At 41.5% G+C, this 21551-nt stretch overlaps 1 protein-coding gene and 1 long non-coding RNA gene across 2 annotated transcripts; one reads left to right on the forward strand and one right to left on the reverse strand.

The window, feature by feature from the left end:
* Positions 1-8001: 8001 nt before the first annotated feature.
* LOC105281838 (bumetanide-sensitive sodium-(potassium)-chloride cotransporter) lies at positions 8002-21381 on the forward strand. The gene is made up of 17 exons (XM_020032449.2): positions 8002-8271; positions 15184-15343; positions 15416-15511; positions 15930-16121; positions 16328-16504; positions 17900-18039; positions 18314-18619; positions 18736-18961; positions 19037-19158; positions 19258-19393; positions 19509-19720; positions 19806-20047; positions 20144-20292; positions 20384-20708; positions 20788-20942; positions 21061-21169; positions 21246-21381. Exons 1-17 carry the CDS (start codon positions 8002-8004, stop codon positions 21379-21381), a joined length of 3153 nt encoding a protein of 1050 aa, XP_019888008.2.
* Positions 8389-15277, reverse strand: LOC109611133. The gene is made up of 2 exons (XR_003406631.1): positions 10756-15277; positions 8389-10627 (listed from the first exon to the last, which is right to left on the reverse strand). It is a non-coding gene; the product is annotated as an uncharacterized LOC109611133 (long non-coding RNA).
* Positions 21382-21551: the final 170 nt, after the last annotated feature.

Here is a 21551-nt window from a genome sequence, read left to right on the forward strand (position 1 = left end):
ATTTTTTTTGTGTGATTTTCCACGCAGTAATTTTTTGTCTCGCCAGTCTTATTGTCAGTCTTTCATCCAATAAGTAAAAATTTGCTTTGACTATTTTGTTATTATATCTTTTAATCTTTCGCTGAAGATCATTAAAACCCTTAAGGGGATCCTGGAGTCGTCTGTATTACCGGCGGAATTGGTCGATCTTACTGTACTAATTACTCTTTAATGATTGTATAGAATGAAAAATCCTTCTCCACGATTAAAGTATACAAAGAAATATACCGAGCGAAACTCGACTTTATGTTAAAAACGACAAAAAAATTTACAGTTTTATTATCGGCTTATTGTGACGTCACCTCGTACGTTAATGTTCTTAATATTAATGTTTTGCAGTTTGTGTGGCCAAAATTCGATAATCGCAAGGACGGAACAAAATGAAAGAATATGGGGAAGCTTTTAGAAATGAGTTTAGAAGCCTAGTGTCAAAGTAATTAGTGCAGAAAGATTCGTGATCATTTCGTGTCTACGTATGCCTGTGAAATCGTGGCTGAATAAAAAATTGTTTTATTTCCGTTTGGAGAGTTAAGGGGGGAGCCTGCTTTAGAACGTTGAAAATAAGGTATAATTTTACGAATTTTTTTGGAGAAACTATACAGCGGATCATTATAAAACTTTGATGCATTTATTAGTACATGTTTAAAAACAAAAAATATTATTTTTTGATTTGAATATATCGCCTGTAGAGGTCGTCCTGGAGGCATCTTAGTGCAGCCGGCATTGTAAATTGGTGAGCATTCTCCTGCCTCCAAATTTCATCCAAACTGAAAAATTGAAATATTTTCTTGTTATTTATGAATTCCCATCGTCGATGAACCTTTAATATTCATAAAAACATTAAGTTAAACAATTACTTTTGCATGAAAAAGTTCAACAATTTTGCCTAAAAATCGTACTTTTGTGTTCTAAGCTCCACCATTTTGGCACTTTTCAACTTTTTTCTTCTCTCTTTGGTTCATCGACGATGGGAATTCATAAATAACGAGAACATATTTCAATTTTTCAGTTTAGACGAAATTTGGAGGCAGGAGAATGCTCACCAATTTGCAATGCCGGCGACGCGGCTGCACTAAGATTTCTCCAGGACGACCTCTACAAGCGATATATTCAAATCAAAAAATAATGTTTTTTATCTTTAAACATGTACCAATAAATGCATCAAAGTTTTATAACGATCCGCTGTATAGTTTCTCCAAAAACAATTCGTAAAATATACCTTATTTTCAGCGTTCTAAAGCAGGCTCCCCCCTTAAGTCCTGCTTTTCACATTACATTATTGTGTGTACTTTCATCGTGGAAAAGGATTTTTCATTCTGTGAATTCAATAAAAAGAAAATGCAGGAAAATCACCGATTCCGCCGGTAATTCAGACGCCGCGACGGAGTTCACTGGCCACTCCAGGATCCCCTTAAGTCGCAAGGAGATTGAGGTGCAAGGTGAAGCTACCTTGCAGATTTCGCTGTCGACGCTTTGCTTTCTACGTCTATGCGGAAGCAAGATCAGCGAAGGGAAGCAAGTAGAGCCGTCGAACAAGACACCGGCCTTCGATTGTAGAGGACGATTCCCGTGAGCGAAGCGAAAGTCCGTGAAATCGCTTTGGAGCGGAGGGCGCACGGCCTTCAGTTTGTAGAGGCAAACTTCAAAAGAGCCGAGCGAAAGGTTCTAAAGTTGTCGTGCAAAACCGGAGCATCGGTCCTCGATGGCATAATCGGAACGGCCATCGCACTGCCCAAGGTTCCGAGTTTTCTAAAGAGATGGCAAACTAAAGGTGAAGTCAAAGGGCAGATTGGTCGATGGGCTCGTTTGCAGTCCTTCATTCCCAACTGAAATCACGTGCCACAGATTCGTGTACGCGTTCCATTCCCAGGATTATTCTGGACCGAGGCCGCATCTGGAGCTAAACGCGGTCATTCCGAGTTACGTTCGCTGACGGCGAAGTTATATTTAACTAGGTTTTCTAGTTAAATTTTCTTAAAGTTTTTTCCACTTTTCTCCGGATTTTTACTCGGTGTTCATTTTCTTTGTTATAGCTATGGATGTTTAGAGCCATCGCTACTTGAAATTTCGCGGTTGCGTCGCTCGAATAAGCACGATCTTTATCTTATTTGATGGGAAATGATGCGACGGGAAGCAAAAGGCGGCGATGACCGCGAATAGAGCGGATTCCGTCGAGTTCCTTGAACATCCGCACTCTTCTCTTTCTTTTTCTAAAAAAAAGAGAGAAAAACCATCCTCTAAGAACCTTTCCTCGAAGTCGTCTACATCTCGGAAGCCGATTTATCATCAGTGCAATTTAATTCCCCCGGATTGGCTTCCATCAATATTACAACACGAATCTGATTCTTTCCGAACTGTTCCAAGAAAGGTCGCCTCGAATAAAAGAGGTAATAGATTGATGAAATGCAATTCGTAGAATAATATTTTAAAATATATTTCGTGTCCTTCTGGTTTGTCTTGGCAACTATCATCATAAAATAATATCTTATGATTGCGCCTAGAATTTTAACATAGCGTCAGTTAATTACAATCTTACGGTGTACTAGTGTATTTAGCAAACTATATAACCACGAATAGGCTGGCAAACGCAAAACGTCTCCCTTATAGATTTCGGCCAAGCCTCGCTGATGATGCACGCAACGCTTCGCTGCTCGCAATGAGTGCTTCCGCAAAAAGGTATAGCGAGAACAGGCATGTGTCCACTGTTGGGCCACATGACTATTATCGAGATCGTTTCTTTGCGAAAGCTTAGTTTCCGAATGCATCGCGAACAATTGCTACATTTATCAATCGTAGCTGAAGATGATGCATCAACCATGCAAAATTGTAAGTCATTTTTCTCGAAAAAGAAAGAAGGTAATTATAAGAGCTAGGCAGGCCGGAAACGTACATTATCTGAATAGCACAGTCATTAACAGTTGTCCCACATTTGTAACATGAGACACTATTAATGCAATATTGAAATAAATAATTTGATGTTACTCACAAGGGAACTAACACAACTGTCCCTCACCGATTTTGATGGGCTTTGGATATGTTGTAGAGCATCGAAAAATATTAGAGCCCTATTTTGTTTTAGCTGCGTATCTCAACGTTTAGGGGTTGAAACAGCCCCTCGAAGATAATGAATTTTTTCATTTTTAGCGAATATCTTTGAAAATATAAGATATATGAAAAAATGTTTTATACAAAAGTTTTATAGTATTTTATACTCTTTACAACGGTGTATTCACATTTTTCGAAAATGTCAAATTTTTTAATTTACCCCTATCTTCGAGGGGCTGTTTCAACCCCTAAACGTTGAGATGCGCAGCTAAAACAAAATAGGGGTCTAATATTTTTCGATGCTCTACAACATATCCAAAGCCCATAAAAATCGGTGAGGGACGGTTGTGTTAGTTCCCTTGTCAGATTGAAAAATCGGACTTAAGTTTCTTTTCCATAGCTGTGACTCTTTTCGGCATGGCTTCATATTTCACGCGATTAAAGTGTCGGTTAATGAACCGTTATATGTATACTAATGATGGTTGAATAATACGCGTCCAGTTTGAGCCCACCTCAGACTGGTTTATTCAAATGCGAACCGGGTCCGTCGATGGTCGATTCAGCGCGAGAGCACGCAAGATCCTAAACGGTTTAATAAAGATCTCCGCCAATTAGGCAGGGATTTGAATCTGGGTGTGAACCGGTTTCAGCCACTCTTCAGCGGATTCGGTCGTATCCCTCTTCAAGCTCCTCGTCCAAGGTAGAAATCGATCATTCGACGCATAGTGCTGAAGAATTTGGATCCTCTGTTAGAGTACGGCAAAATTATAATTTGTGAAGTAATGCCAAAAGCGATACGATCAGTATTAATTGATTAATGGCAGTTAAAGAGTATAGAATTATCGTATGTTCGTCTCTATGGAGGTCTGTTTCTTCAAGACAAAATTATCTGATATTGATCTCGAAACCGATTAAACCCACACGGTTGAGCGATTTCCTAGGAAAATCAGGGAGATTAGTCGTTCTTCACGGCACCGTTTTATTCTCAGCCGACAATTTGAAAATCACGAATCCGGTTCGTGACATATTCTGGTACTAGTCGGATTTAACGATCAGCATAATAATGCCATAATTCATCGTTGATCAAGAAGATCAAGGAACGCGTTGGAGGAACAACTTCATCGTATCGCACGGAGTAACTAACGCTCTGTCCGGAATAATCAATCGAATCGCCGAAAGCTATCTGTACGCCAATTCATTCCGGCTCGTACAAATTGAAATAGAAATTAAAACAATAATTAAAATAGATCATCAAATCAAAGTAACATTTAGAAGTGCGTGCCTACCGGATAAAAACTTCATGGATGCTAATTATGCATGTGTATGCGTGTACGTGTATGTACATATTTCATTATGTATCAAGTCTAATTAATTTTTCAGCGTTTCGATGTCGGTCAGACGTTAAAATCTCCAGCGGTCCCGAGTCGGCAATCGGATCAGAGTCCACCTCTCTGGGCACTGCATCGCGTCGAGGTCGTGTCGGTGCAATCCGCCGAATAAATCGTCTAACTGCCGACGACGTATCTCGCCGATTGCGTCTTGCGGGCGCCGCGACGGCCTTTAAAATCGCTCCCGACAATGCTCCGCATCCGGCTTTAAACTTAGTTTCGGCCGCCGTTGCGCGACCGCTAATAATAAAGAGGCGCCATCGATGAGGCGTGCAAACAGTTCGATTTCGCACGCGTACGTGTGTTTCGGGGATCGTGGCCGTTTGCTTAGCTGTTAATTAAGATATATTTACGGGTCGGTTTGCTAACGCAAACAAAACTCATGCGACCGCCCAATGTGGAAGCAATCACGTTGACGCCCGTGCGTCGCAGCACCTCCTTGCAGCACGTTAAATTGAGATGTCACCGACAACCTGTCGAATTAATTAGCCGCGATCGCGCGTAGTCATCGAGTGACACGCGCGTGCTGTTCTATCACGTTGTACATTATCCCGATTGAACGCGTCGTCAGTCGATCGCTCGTCGCGTCGCGACGCTGTAACTCGCGGTGAATCGCGCGCGAGCAGTACACGTTACTTTACGTAAAGGTATAAATGGTGTAAGCCTCCTAAATTCAGACAATGTATTAAGGGTGTGATTTAGTTTTGAGGGTTTTTTTGCTCAAAAACGCATGTATTTAAATATGATAATGAATGAATACCTTAATCAAAATATTTTCCTTCGTTTTCTAGAACTTTTTCCCATCTTTCTGGCAAGAGATGGATTCCACCACGATAAAATCACTCTTCTTTTCAGTTGATCCATTCGTCGACGAATTTTCGCACTTCTTCCAAATTATCAAAGTGTCTATCCTCTAAAGCGTGTTGCATCGACCGGAACAAATAATAATCGCATGGAGCAATGTCCGGAGAATACGCGGGGTGCGGTAAGACTTGCCATTCAAGCTCTAATAGTGTTTCTTTCACTGATAACGCAACGTCAGGTCGAGCGTTGTCACGAAGAAGAATCACTTTCCGTCGTTCACTCGCAATTGCTGGTCGTTTTTGGTCCAATGCTTGCTTCAACTTGTACAATTGGTGTCGATAACGATCAGCCGTGACAGTCTCATGCGGATTTAACAGCTCATAGTACACCATCCCACCAAATACAGAGCATTACTTTTCAACCGTGAATATTGCGTCTCGGAGTGGATGTTGATGGTTCGCCTGGATCCACCCATGATTTTCTGTGTTTCGGATTATCAAAATAGATCCACTTTTCATCCCCAGTAACAATCCGAGACAAAAGACTCTTCTTTTTTTGCCTGGCGATCAACGAAATGCAAATGTTCAAATGGCACTTTCCGATAATTCATGTCGAACCCATTTCCCTTCTTTCTGAATTTTTCCCATTTCATGTAAATGTTTCGTAACTGTTGTACGATCAACATTTAATGCTCTGGCAAGTTCTGAAGTGGATTCTGTTGGATTTTCGTGCAATAATGCTTGCAAATCTGCATTTTCAAGCTTTCTTGGTTGTCCCGAGCGTTCTTTGTCCTTCACATCAGTATGACCACTTTTAAAGCGTCTACACCAGTATTCACACGTCTTAAATGATGGGGCAGAATCACCATAAGTTTCCACAAGAATTCTATAACCGTCAGCCGCAGTTTTGTTTTGATTAAAAAACAAAAGCAACGCATGTCGAAAATGCTAAAGAGCTTTCGGAAGTTGGATTTTTACGATGATATAAACACGACTGTTATTGCATCTATTGCTATAATGCTACTGAATGTCATGGATAATGTCAACACTGTAAGAAACAACAGTTATCGGAAACAAACTGACACTACAGCCATGTGTTGCAAAACCCTCAAAACTAAATCACACTCCTAATATAATGTGATCAAGGGTATGGGTTGACAAGTGCGAAATCAGAGAAATTGTATTTTTCTATTATAATTGTATGTCGTAATTATATTTCTAAAGATGTAAAGATTTATACCAGACTTTTCGCTTCACAAAATAATTTATACGCAAGGTAACTTGTATATCACTATTCAGAATCACGCTCGCTGTTTACGCACAGAGTGCATACACCGTAAATCCTTTTAACGTGATTAAGGACAACGGATTACCGGCGCTGACAATGATTCTGTCTCGCCGATGCCGGAAAATGCTGTCACACGCGCGGGTCAGCACGCACATCCGCGTGCATCCGAACGTGGGAACCGGGAGACGTATCGCCGATGCGGAAAATCGCGCGACCAGGCGCAGTTTATTTTGATAATTAGATAATTCGCGCGTTAATTCATCACTGACCAGAGATAATCAAGCGTGCGAGCGACGTTACAGGGCAAGGGTTACCTCATAATTGGCACACCCACGCGATGATGCTTGTTACTTAATTGTCGAGGAGTGGACAAGGCCAACAAAGCGGTTTTTACTGTGTGGCTCTTCACCTTGAACCCCTCGGAGCTCTTTTGTCTCGAATGTTCACGGATTTCTTAAGGATAGAAAAGATCAGGGATATTAAATGCTAACCACAAATTTCAAAATATTTGAGCATTTTGGACATTGTTTTCTTACTAATCAATTATTTTTCGTTGATAATATTCTTTGAATCGAAGTTTTACTGGCTCTCTGTATTTAATAATTTTAATTTTAATATTACTTATAAGTACGATTTGATTTTGATTCATATGCGCGTGGGTTGTATCAAATAACTTTATTTTAAAATCTTGTTTGTGTCAATAAAAAATATCCGCAATGTAATATCATATTTTATCAGAGATAGCTTGATCATTTTCGCATCGCCAGAGTCTTCATATTTCTGTTATTTTTCGCGTCAAAATATTTCGCTGGGTCCACAAATATTACGAGCATTTAATGTAGACACAAGCGTTACACGAGCCCAAAGCATATTTGTGTGTGCTTTCTGTTTTAAGCATAATTAAACATTATATTAGGTTAAATAAACGTACTCCAATCTTTATCAGACGTAACGTGATTTCATTTTTCATAATTTCCATAATAGAAATAAATCCGGTGTACCGATTTAGGACCAATAAGGATTGATTCGAAATAAATTCTAAGATATTGAATTATATTAAAATGTACTATTTTATATATCCTACACATATAGATACATATAAATTAAAATTTGCAAGTTAAATTAATTTTGAAATTAATGCGTAATTAAAAATGATCTTTAAAGTATATTTGCCGGAACATAGAGTGTACTTTCTAAAAGACGTAAGGATAAACATTCGAATAATCGAATTGTCGACAGGTGACCGCGGTGTTATCGGACGACCGCCTTGACGAATCGATAAATTCCCGAGCAAGAAACCAGAGAAATTGGATTGCCGTTCGATCAGCCAGTGTACAGCCGGTCATACAATCCTCGTATCATCGAATCTCAGTGTGACTTCCAAGCTACCGTTCCAGCCTAGAAAGAAAAACTATCAGAAGCGTAAAACGGCAAAAACATGGCACACGAAAACGGGATAAACGGCGGTGACACTGACTCGGAGACCGTGGAATTGAATCCTCTGAGGAGGACCAGATTCCATGTGAATCGGGTCGACAGTCTCGAGGGTCGTGCCAGTCTCCTGGGCGAACAGGAGACTAAAAAGTCCCTCAGGCACATGACCAGGGAGGCCTTGCCAAGGCTGGACAATTACAGGAACATCATGAGCATCCAGGCAGCCCACAGACCCTCATTGGACGAGTTGCACAATCCCACTCTCCTTAATAAGGTAAGATCTTTAACTGTTTGAAGTACCTATTGTAACGTTTTCTGCATGAGTCGAAGACTTTTTTTATATGATTGGCAAAATGAGGCAATTGGAAAATCCAAGGAATATCCGGGATTTGTTTATCGGATTTATTTTGATCGATAAAGTTTTAAGCGAATAACAATACAAGCATTGAAATTACTCGGCGAAGATAATTCAACGTGATATTGCACCAACAGCAATTCAGAGCTTGCCTCGTAAGCAGTATCTTACGACGAAGACGTCACGACATTTTACAGCGTATAGCCAATGCTACTGCTGCTGATCGTTTGCTTTACGACAAGACGTAAGTCACCATCCACGCCGAAGGAAGCAAACGTCCGCAGATAATCGTATGCCACGTCGTTGCATAAAATAATCGTTGTATCGTGCAGTTTTATTTATACTTATCTTCTATCGTGGAGTTATCTTCTATTTATGTTTATTCTCTGATAGCCATTTTATAATCTAACAATGTCGTAATGCACGTTCGCGTTACGTTATAATAATTAGTAACTATCACGTTCTTACACAAAGTGTAAAGTGCGAGGTACGATAAGTTAAAATTCAGCATGATAACGAGTGACACATCCTGGAAGAGTCCGGGAATCGTGTGCCACGTTCGCTCTTCTGCGGCACGTGTAGAATTTATCTCTTTTTTTTCTTTTTTGCGATTCCGCGAGAAAAATTCTCAATGGAAACGTGGGTGTCGAATTGCATAATGGATATTTCTTGGAAGAGTCATTCAGTTGCGGAACAAGAAACATAAGAAAGTCGTATGTAGAAAAATAGTACAACAACAAGCACAAGAAGCACAGATGTACATACACATAATATACACGTACAGCTTAGCGCCAGATAAGTGCAAATCTATCGATACACGCCGCGAAAATCCTTGATGATAGTACGCGACATGCATTCTTGCGTGACAGACGCATTGCGCTGACATTCACCCGCTTCGCAATTTTTCACTCGTTATCTGTGGCCCCGTTCTCGTAGGATTAATATCTAAAATTAAACAAGAACCGTATGTGCGGGCTGGTAATCTGGTACTCGTGTCAGATTGCAGTCTGACACTAGTTTCTGGGATAGGCACGCACGACTGGAACAAGCACTGGAACAGGCCGCGAGAGTCCAAAAAACGTGCCGATCTGGCACTTTTTGGACTTGCCACATAATCCGTGAACGATTCCCATCTCATAAAAAATTTAATGTGTAATTTTTTATTTGTCAAATTATGGAAACTGATTTACACAGATAAGAAAAGAGTGCATATATATTTTTGACTAAATTTAATATATGTTATTTATATTATTTTTATATTTTTTATTTTATATTTATGTTATATTCACTTTAATATACGTTATATATTCGCTTAATTAAATTTCGAGTTAAATTCTTAATCATACTTCCTAATTACTGAAACAAATTTAGTTTACTCATACATTGTGTCAATCAAAATCTTCGTTATGAGGACGGCCCGCTTTCTTTCATAAAACATCTGTTACAATTTGTCGTGCGTTTCTTTCCTTTAAAGATCGTATAGCTTTCGATGCACACATATACATATAGCACATATGTTCACATGATACGACGTCGCAGCACGTGCCCGCCTCTTTATTGTTTTCCCGCGTGGTCACCACGAGGTATTAATTAACGCTTGCTCGAGTGACCCGTAAATCAGCGCATAGCGAACGCGATCGCAGATTAATTGTGGAATTAACCCAGGACTGACCGAGAGTAATCGCGCCGTGGTTTCGCCTTGTGGTTCCTCCCCACGTCGAGCAACCGGGCGGAAAACTTTCTGCTTATCCGTCTCTTCCTGGGACCGCTATGGGGTCAGACCGTTCCACGAACGCCAGAAAGCAATATCGCAACCGTAAATGTGATGGAACTTACCGTTGAATTTTTATCATTACTGTACATGACAATGCCGTCGACGTAGCGAACTTTACGACGTAACGGCGACCGCGCGCCCGTTATCAAACAGTGGTGTATTCACCGGTGGTACGCGACATCAAATATTTGCAACGACTAACTTTCAAGCACGCGGCTTGCGTTTTAGGACGGTCGCTCCGGATGCATGACGTTCGCCGATGTTACACCAGTCGCGCACACAATTGCATCTGCATAATTAAGTTCAAGCAGCTTTAATCTCTCATGATTAATCACACGACCTTCGTGTTTATCAGTGCCATTAATTATCACAACTGCGTTCTGTAAGAATCATGTGGACACATATCTTATACATTAATTTATAATACAAGATCTATGTGATCTACCTTTTCTGATTCGTTTTGAACAGTGCTGTGACTTGGCGTCTTTGATATTACGTAATCTGTAATTTGAATTTTCACGGACGTTGCTTTAATTTTAACTCACGGGTATACCGATGTCGCAACGATCACAATCGCGCGTGTAACTGCATTTTCAGGTAAATCAATGCGGGTAGAGAAAATGACTTACCTGCATTCGTTGGCTTCCAGCGTGCGCTGGTGTTCTTTTTCAGTCGTGAATCCGTCTGGGTCACCAAAAGCGTTATCCGTGCGTGAAACGAATGCCGATTGTCCTTGATACTTCACGTGCAATCTTACCGTCGGATTGTTCCCTGGTAACGGCTCGGTTTCATTTTCAGCGGACATTGCCCGTAGATTTGTTTGATCAGCGGATAAAATCTCACACACCTCGGCGAGAATAATGTTTCGTCTGAGCTTTATGATGAACATTTTCGCATTGCGAAGGCTAATTCGGTGGCATCCTCGCCGCGATAATCATTTTATGGCTTTTCTCGAGAAATGCCACTTCAAGTGGCGAGATAGACTGTAATTAACACGTAAAAATGTATGTATTGTAATTAGCGTGCAATAATTCAGTCGCGCGAAAAATTTGATCGAGCTCGACAGCGTTTTAATGTAAGAGAGATTCCTCGCCGTCAATATTTCATAGATTTTATGCGACGAAATTCCAAGACAATTCAGAAAGAGGCGGACAATTCGTGTAGGAGCAGACTCACGGCTAAAGAGAAAGGGGATAAAGCCATACGGCCATGCGGTAAGCGACCGCTTACGTGGAGGAATGACACGGTTGCATACTGGGTCACGGAGAATTATTTTTAAATAAATTTAGAAAAAGCGTCACGTCAGATTTACGGCGCACCTTGTACGGAATAAATATCGAATCACCTTGTGCCAATAAATTGCGTGCAATCGAAACCGAATCGGAAAGTATTCACGTGCTGAACGAGATGCTCTGAACTTTGTAGGATGGATCGAAACATTTTATTGACAAAAAGCTGTAATATATAAATATTTTATACTTTACAGTTTTTTTAAGATAAGATTTAGGTTTTATATTTTTTGGAAGAAAGATTATCATTAAGCTTCTTGCTAAGTGGTGTTAAAGATGTACTTGCAGCGGAGACGGTAATCGACAAAAATATACATCAGTAACTAGAAAACAATGATGAACTTTCAATTGCAACACGTTGCGATAGATAAAAGATAAACAAAATTACACGTATGTTACGGCATACCGTGACGCAGTGCAAGAAATTCATAGAAAGCGTTTGTGCGATGCGTAAAGGGGACTTATCTATGCAACAGATGTTGCGCCGTTAGTCACGCTTCATTAATGCGAGCGAGGAAGTTTTTCAGAGGAGGATTACAGTATACGCGTATGAAATCATGTGACCCGCCGCGGTGCGTAATCGTCAGGTCAAAGTGAGGACCCTCACGTTCGCTCGGACGATTAAAGCATCGTTTGAGACGATGACAAATGCTCCCCGGCATGGCCTGATCACTTCATACGCGTACGTTGTTAAGACGGCGTAATTTCTGCGCGAGAAACCAATCCTCATCCGTGATCCAGAAACGTAACACGATGGAGATCGAGTGTATCCGTATGTCTTCGTGCGTTGCATCGATGGACATCGCGATAGCTAAACAAGCAAGTTCACGCACATCACGAGCTCCGAGTCTCTGACTGTTAACCAGACTGTTGATAATTGAGCGAAATTTCTCTGTCTCGTCGTGTGACGCAAGTTTTTCGGGTCAGACGCCCTGATGCCGTTAATTGACTCTAATTAACGGTTCCTCACCTTTTTCTAGATCGCTCTAATACGGCTCTATAATCTGGATTAGAAAAAGACTAATTATATAAGTGCTAAGCTAAGTGTCCTAAATGTTACTAAAATGGACTCGCGTGTCGGTTATTATGTTTGAAGGTAATGTAATGAGTTTGATGAACCCATTAAAAAAAGGGGGAAAAACGTAACGTCACTCTCGAATATTTGCAGACATTTATTGTAAAGAGATATCTTGTTGTTTTGATAAGAATCCGATGTACGTTAAATTGGTTTCAATGGAGAGCCTTGAGTTCGTAAATTGATAAGAGCTATTCATGTAAAGATCTCATCCCGTGAAGTTTACCTATCAACTTCGATTGATATCTGCACTTCTTACATTGTATTGAACGTTAAGAGCTGGCCGATAAATGTTTAGTTTGATTTAGATATGCTGCACGAGAACCGCGTATAATGTTGTCGCAGACATATTAAACGGTATTAAACGATCACATTTAACGTCAAAGGCAAAATAAATATTGCCGTTACGTCAATATTTCTCACCGCTATTTACACACGCGTTCGATGATTCTTGAATGATTTTCAATACTACATTCACTTAATTGTGTAATATGTTGACTTTGTACGCCGTGAAAGAAAAGTTCTTTAAGAACGTGCCTCGTGATTCGTCGTAGAATATTCCTGAATACGCGCGGGTAATTATATCGGCAAATGAGCAAACAGCAGGAATCCAAATACACGTGGAGAAACTAATACTTGGCATTTCCAATATCAAATTGAAAAAGAGAAATCGTGTTTATATGAGCCTATTTTTTTAGATTTTTGCAGCAATGTATTAAACTTATGCAACAATTACAAAGTGTTTACGAAGTCTTGAAGAGCACAGTAATTAATGAAGCAAGATAATATGTCAGTTATGTATGAAAAGACACACCTTGATCGTGATTAAAAATTGCACGAGAATAAAATCAACATAATATAAAGAGGATTTTTTTCGAAACTTGTTCTCCGCGATCCATGTGGTCGTGCTCACGAAGCACCGATTGAATCGCGCATTGACTACTTGCGGCTCGATGTCAATGGGCCCAGTAAAACGCGTGCTCCAAATAAGTCGTGGAGTCTGAAGAATAGGCGTTACGTATATTATTTGACTATGCGTGTGCCCGTTTCGCATCGTAATAGAGCAAACACGTACGGACACATGCACGTGAAGAATACGTAAGAGAAGACTTACCTCGATAGAATGTCTTTATTCTTCCTCTGGCACACTGCTCGAGAGAAAAAGACAGAGAAAAAGAGTCGCAAAACGTTGGAGAAGATCGATTGCGGTGCAATCAAAATCGAATTGACAATCGCATCCAATCCTTGTTAATTACTCTCGTGACGATGCAAATCATCAGTGCATGGGCAACTTTTCGCAATTATTGCATTTAATTTAACGTGTCGCGTTTTAAAAGTCCCGGTTCGATTATTCATTTATTCATGCATTCCTGAGACGTACATAACAGCAAACATGTCAGCGAAGCTCGCGCCACCCCAGAAATCGTTAATCATTCATGCAACGGTGTGCTTTCAACAACGCAAATGAAACGGTGCTTCGAATATACAAAAAACTCGAAAATCCAAGCATCTTCAAACGCACACGCATGATGCCACATGCATGATCTTTTTTTAATCCAGCGGCCTCGCGTGCATCTCGCGATCGTCGCTCGCGTGCGCGATTCGCGAAGAGTTCCTCGACATCGGTCGTTGCGGATGTGAGGCCAGCGACGTGGGCTCCGACGTTACGTAAATCATTAAACTTCATTGACCGACCGGTCGACCGTTCCTCCAGGCCAGAATCACCTTCAGTACCTTCGATAATCGTCTCTGTGAATCTCGACTTACGCGCGTAAATCTATCTGACCGCGCGCGGATCATCCCGGCCGCCGTCATTCACAAGAAATCGTTCGGATCCGCTTCGAACATCAACCTTGAGACATTCTCGGTATGTCAGTTAGACATCGAATTGATCAAGACATCATCATCATCATCATCATTTTCTTCATCATCCCGACCAGTGCGACAGCGCATAATTTCTTGCATAATTATGAGCATGCCGCGTCCGGATTCATCATGGGCACAATTACGTGATACGCGATGTGCGTGGAAGAACAGTCGGCTCTCAAGACGGCACACGGGTTGCGGCACTCCGGGAAAGTGTCGACTCGAGAGACTTCCTGAAAACAACTCAGGCTCCGTTGATTCCTCTCTCTTTCTCTTTCCTTTTCTCTCAGTTTTCAGCTATCCTCCTGAGTTACCTCAATCTCGCATAGCTACACGTTCTATGCGATGCGCACGTGTGACGATTCGCGGAGCTGCTGACGGTGCAGCGGAATGCAGACGAACGCGACTAATTATAGACACGACGCAGTAAATAATGCAGTAAATGCTGTATTCTTGAAATTAAATGAACAATAGGTGGGACTCTTGAATCCGAACTAAAGAAGAATTCAATTAAAACTGAACGGAGAGGGATGGATGTATCTCGGGGCAGAATCGCTACAAGATTCTGCAGATACCACATTTATGAAATTATTTGCATAATGTTTCTATTTTGAAATAGGATATTTCGGATAGATACTACTTGCCAAGATAACTTGTTGCGTATTGTGATGCATATTTAGCATAATTTTGTGTGAACATTATTTTTCATTTTAATTTATAAGTGTAAGCATTAATTCCATATCAACTTACCATAATGTTTTAAAGATGTGCCAGATTTTGCAACAAATTTCTTAAATCACTCGATTTACTATGCGATATGCCTCTAGGGCCCAGGTTCGCACACGTTAACCGTCCCGCAATTGAAATCTACGACTCCCGGAGTGAAATTCGGATGGATCCAAGGAGTATTGATGCGATGTCTCCTCAATATCTGGGGAGTGATGCTCTTCCTGCGGCTTTCTTGGGTCGTAGCACAAACCGGAGTGGGTGAGTACTTCGACAGAGATCGTCTCACGATTAATTAAATTCTTGAGATTAACGTGATCGATGTTGTTCCAGGTCAAGCCATCCTTTTGATTATCACGACGACAATAGTCACGACGATCACGTCATTGTCGATGTCGGCGATCAGTACGAATGGTCTTATCAAAGGAGGTACAAAAGTTCTAAATAATGAAATTACGAATATCGAGCAATCGAGAAAATAAAAAAAAAGAAAAAAAGAAAGAGAAAGAGAAATAAATACAAAAATATGTTTTATTATTTGAGAATCTTATAAATTAAAATTCACGAAAAAGAAAGAAATATATTTTAGGAATTGCTTATTTGCAAAATTTTTATCGTCATATTCTTTGAATGGTCGACTAAGAACATGCGAGAAGAAAGGAAAATAATTAGTCGATTTGACGTCTTTTTATCGATTTCTTTATGCGACCGATAACGTGACGCGTTCCGGACTACTTAATACCTTCCCTAATTGTTTGCACATATGCGAACCGTCTCGTCGGCACGACAGCCGCTAACATGATGATTGATCAAAGCGTGCACATTACCGCGCGCTCTCTTTTTGCAGGCGGGACCTATTACATGATCTCCAGATCACTAGGACCGGAATTCGGTGGTTCCATAGGCCTTATATTTTCCTTGGCAAACGCCGTCGCCTGTTCCATGTACGTGGTCGGCTTTTGCGAAAGCCTGGTGAACTGTCTCAAGTCCTACGGGCTTTGCATAGTCGATTGTCAGACCACGGACATCAGGATCATAGGTCTGTCCTATCATTTACGCGATTCTAACGTAGAACTTGAGATTATTGTAATTTGTATCAGTTTGCATTTCCTGTTGCATGTGAAAATTATTTATGTAATTAAACCTTATCGATAGTATTTTTCATATTCGTGATAATTGAATTCGCGATAATTATACATATCTCTTTTACGAAAGTTAACAAGTCATTTGCATTGGATGTGGCAGGCTGCATTACGATAGTCGTACTTCTGCTGATCGTGATAATCGGATTGGAATGGGAGGCGAAGGCCCAAATAGGCTTGCTGATAATTCTCCTCGTGGCTATTGGCGATTTTATGATCGGCACTTTCATTGGTCCCAAGGGCGATCAGGAGAAGGCTGAAGGATTTATTGGATATAACGGTAAGAGATTAATATCCATTTCGGCGCAACATCCTCCGATATATAACTCATTATTATGATAATTGATAAATATTGGGTCATTAAGTATGAAACTTTACAAATAGAACATAAACTTTTGCATTTTTTGGCACATGGACATGATTTATTTTCAATCGAAGTATGCGCTCATGTTATCTACACACTTCTGCCATTTTAGTGGTAGTTGGTCTATGCCTCTACTATAGAAGCCAGGAGTACGGGAATCGATGAAGTCGCGGAAGGCTGTTTCGACTGCCTGTTGAGAATTGAAGAATTTTCCCACCAACAAGTTGTCCAAATTCCGGAAGAAGTGATAGTCGGTAGGTGATAGATCTGGTGAATATGGTGGATGACGGAGAGTTTCCAATTCCAACTCCCGTAGCTTTGCCACGGTCAGTCGTGCAGTGTGCGGTCGAGCATTATCATGCAACAGCATTGGCATTGACCGATTGACCAATTTCGGTTGTTTAATAGCAAGTTGTTGCATCATTTCGTCCAGTTGCTTGCAATATACTTCAGCCGTTATCGATGTACCAGGTTTCATAAAGTTGTAGTAGATAACACCTGACCTGGACCACCAAACAGTCACCATAAGCTTCTTCTGTGTAATGTTGGGTTTCGCGTGATGTCTCGGTGGTTCATCAGCGTTCAACCACTGATGTGAGCGTTTACGATTGTCGTAGAGTATCCACTTTTCATCGCAGGTCACAATTCGATTAAAAAAAGATTCATTTTTGTGACGGGAAAGCAAAGAAAGTGAAGCCTCTAGACGTTGCGCCTGCTGCGCATCGGTCAATTCGTGCGGGACCCATTTGTCCAACTTCTTTATCTTAGCAATTGCAGCTAAATGAACCAATATGGTGGGTATGGAAACATTGAATATCGATGCCAATTCACGTGTACCTTGAGATGGATCGGACTCTACTACGGCTCTCAAGTGATCATTATCCACCTTCGTCTTTGGTCTTCCACGTGGCTCATTAGCGAGGCTGAAATCTCCATCTCTCAAGTTTTTGAACCAATTGCCCACCGTTGCTTTAGTAGTTGAACCTTCACCAAATACAGCGTTGATATTACGAGCTGTCTCCGACACTGTGGTTCCACGGCGGAACTCATATTCATAAATCACACGAATTTTGGACTTTTCCATAGTTCTATAAAAAAGAATCCACCAATAAAACTAATGAAGATATTTGAACAAACAAATATGACGTTTGAAAAGCGAACGTACATCTATCACACTAACCTAACCTGATACTGACGTCTGGCGCCAAATTTGAGATAACAAATGTTAAAGATGGCGCTTTTACATTTGTAAAGTTTCATACTTAATGACCCAATATAATTAATTTTAAGCTGCTCTCTTATGATTTACAGGCGAGCTGTTCAAGGAGAATTTTTATCCGAACTATAGGTACAGCGAGGGCGTGGAGCACAATTTCTTTTCAGTTTTGGCCATCTTCTTTCCAGCGGCGACAGGTATCCTGGCAGGTGCGAATATATCCGGTGACTTGAAGGTGACTTAGTCGTTTCATTCTATGAGCGTTATCTCTATTCAGATATCGTTAATGCTCGATCTGATCTACGGCAATTTACTTGATTACGCATCAATTTGCACGTTCGGAAATTCCGTTTACTATAATGCGATAAAAACGTTTCCTCTGCAAATGCTAATCCGCAATGAAGAGATTCGCGTCTTGTTTTTTTCGAGATTATCGCAGAATTTTATTTATGGTGCACGCGCGAGGCTTGCTTCCACGGCGCTTACGAATCTCGTCTTACGTTCGACAGGATCCGCAAATAGCAATACCGAAAGGCACGTTATTGGCGATTCTGTTGACATCACTGTCATATTTGATGATGGCATTCATGGTCGGTGGAACCGTTATGCGAGACGCATCCGGCGACGTTAATGATTTGTGGACAACGTACAATAACTCTCTTTCGGTTCTGTCAATGCTGGCCGCAAACAACGACACCGCGCTCCAAAACAGTACAGTTATCGTAGACAATGACAATCAGACATCTTGGAGTATATATGGAACGGCGTTTAATTGCACTACGAAATGCAAGTACGGCAGCCACAACAGCTTCGAGGTATTGATTAAAATATTGTCCTATTAAAATTAATCTGAAAATTTCACCTTAAATAAATGTTGCAGGCTAAAATTAGTCGGATTATTGATACTTATAAATTATGACAATCGTTACAGGTAATTCAATTGGTTTCCGGCTTTGGTCCCTTCATCTACGCTGGTTGCTTCGCCGCAACGCTCTCAAGTGCCTTAGCGTCGTTAGTTTCGGCGCCGAAAGTATTCCAAGCGCTCTGCCTCGACAAGCTGTATCCAGGAATCGCGTGGTTTAGCGGGGAGAAGGATAAGGAGCCGATTCGTGGGTACTTTCTCACTTTCGTCATTGCCGTCGCTTTCATCTTGATCGGTGAGTAGCAAACAATTGCACGATTCTATCGAAGTTTTCGTTGGAAATGCATGAATCTAATTTTCCTGCTTTCAGGCGAATTGAACGCGATTGCGCCGCTCATCTCAAATTTCTTCTTGGCTGCTTACACTCTCATCAACTTCAGTACCTTCCATGCTTCCCTGGCTAAGCCGATCGGATGGCGGCCGACTTTTAAGGTACGATATCAAAGTCATACATTATCGTGGTATCGTTTCACGTTTTCATAAATATTTAAAACTTGATAATAAGTATCGTTTCCTTTTTCCCGTTTTCAGTATTACAACATGTGGCTCAGTCTTGCTGGTGCAATCCTTTGCGTTTCTGTGATGTTCTTGATCTCATGGTGGACGGCTCTGATAACATTATGTGTCGTTCTAGCACTGTATTTGGTAGTCTCGTATAGGAAACCTGGTAATTTTCCAACTGGAATTTATTTAGCCTACTTTATTTAAGCGCCGGGCATAAGAAGATATAATTACGTAGCGCCTCGTATTGCGACAGTCCGCCTCATGAAAATGCATTACAGATGTAAATTGGGGATCGACTACGCAAGCCCAGACCTACAATAACGCGCTAACCGCTGTGCAGCAGTTGGATCGCGTGGAGGAGCACGTGAAAAATTACAGGCCGCAACTCCTGGTTCTCACCGGTGCACCGAATGTGCGATCTTCACTGGTCGATTTTGCTCATCACGTCACCAAACATCAGAGTTTATTTATTTGCGGTCATATCATCGAGGTAGTAGCCATTTTCCGTCTCCATTCTAATTAATCCATATTATTCGCTTATTTCGTGAACGTGAATTTGCACTTGCGTGCTACAGACACCCATATCGTACAAAACGCGCAACGGCATGGTGCAGAACTGCACTTCCTGGCTCAGGGCGAACAAGATGAAGGCGTTTTACTCTCTGGTGGACGGCGCGAGCTTCCAGGACGGTGCCACGTCCCTCCTGCAGGCTGCCGGGCTCGGAAAGATGAGACCTAATATCTTGCTGATGGGCTACAAGCAGGATTGGGCTACCTGCCCCCGGGAGAATCTAAATATGTACTTCAATGTGATGCAGTAAGTCGCTGCGCTCTTAATGTAACTTACACCGCGCGTTACTTGTTTCTTTCTCATGTCTTGTAGACTTTAATAATCTTTTCTTGCGTTCCGCAGCAAAGCTCTGGACATGCACATAGCGGTGGCGCTTCTTCGTCTGCAGGAAGGTCTGGATTGCAACACAATCGCTGGAGACGTCGAGGATCAGAAGAGGCTGGCGCCTACATCGATACCAGGCAATCAGAGCTTCTCGCAGCTTAGTCAAGGTTCTTGTCCAATTGTATTTTTCTGTTCTTTATTTTTATGATGATCTATCTTGCTTGCGATGATACTTGACGAATGTGACGATCGTTGCAGCTAGTAGCACATCTGACATATCGATACCGGGCAGTCCCGCGCCAAGGCGCTCGAAAACCATCAACGAATATCCAAATCCGTCCTCCGAAGAGCAGCGCGAGACTCGGCCGAACATAGTGCCGATCACGAACATACTTAATGTAGTGACGAAGTTTCAACGGAAGCACAAGAAGGGCACCATCGACGTGTGGTGGTTATACGACGACGGTGGTTTGACGCTCCTGTTGCCCTACATCATCAGCACGCGGCGCAACTGGTCTAACAGCAAGTTGCGAGTGTTCGCGCTTGCCAACAAGTATTCCGAATTGGAATACGAGCAAAGAAAGTAAGCTCTCTCGATGGTCGCTCGTATACATATCGTTGCGATATACTACTCTCGCGATTAACGCTCGTCTCTTTCGCAGTATGGCAAGTCTCCTGTCGAAATTCCGGATAGACTATTCTGCCTTGAAGGTGATACCGGACATCTCGAAGCCGGCGCAAGCCAGCACGAAGACGTTCTTCGACTCGCTAATTGCCGGCTTCCAGGAATCCGCAGACTCGAAAAATACGGACGACGGTACGCAGTCATTTCCATATGACTATTTTATAAGTGATAGTAAGACAAGCGGTTCGTTAATCTCTCGTTAAATATTTATGAGCATGAGGTTAAAACGTGATGTGTATTTTCGCCCCAGACATTATTAACGATTCGGAACTCATGGCGATGAAAGAGAAGACGAATCGACACCTCCGACTACGCGAGTTGTTGCTCGAGAATTCCATGGAAGCCAACTTGGTCGTTATGTAAGTGTCGTATCGCTTTGTCCTGGCACTGGACACGGATTGTTCTTAATTGATGGTATTACTACTGGGTTTGCAGGACGCTACCGATGCCTCGGAAGGGTGCCGTGTCTGCGCCTCTCTACATGGCGTGGCTGGAAACTCTTACGCGCGATATGCCGCCGTTCCTGCTAGTCCGGGGTAACCACACGTCGGTCTTAACATTTTATTCGTAATGATGAAACGGGTCCAGGAATTGAAATGCGAGGGTACAATTCTCATGACCAGTGACAACGACAAGTGTCGCAGTATTATGCAAAAAGAAAGACTTAATTATTATGTATACGCAGAGATGAGTAATTTCACCGTCATAGAAGCATTCAGTGATATGCATATAATGCTAATA

This window comes from Ooceraea biroi, chromosome 6, assembly GCF_003672135.1.
Source record: "Ooceraea biroi isolate clonal line C1 chromosome 6, Obir_v5.4, whole genome shotgun sequence".
In the NCBI taxonomy this organism is placed as follows: domain Eukaryota; kingdom Metazoa; phylum Arthropoda; class Insecta; order Hymenoptera; family Formicidae; genus Ooceraea; species Ooceraea biroi.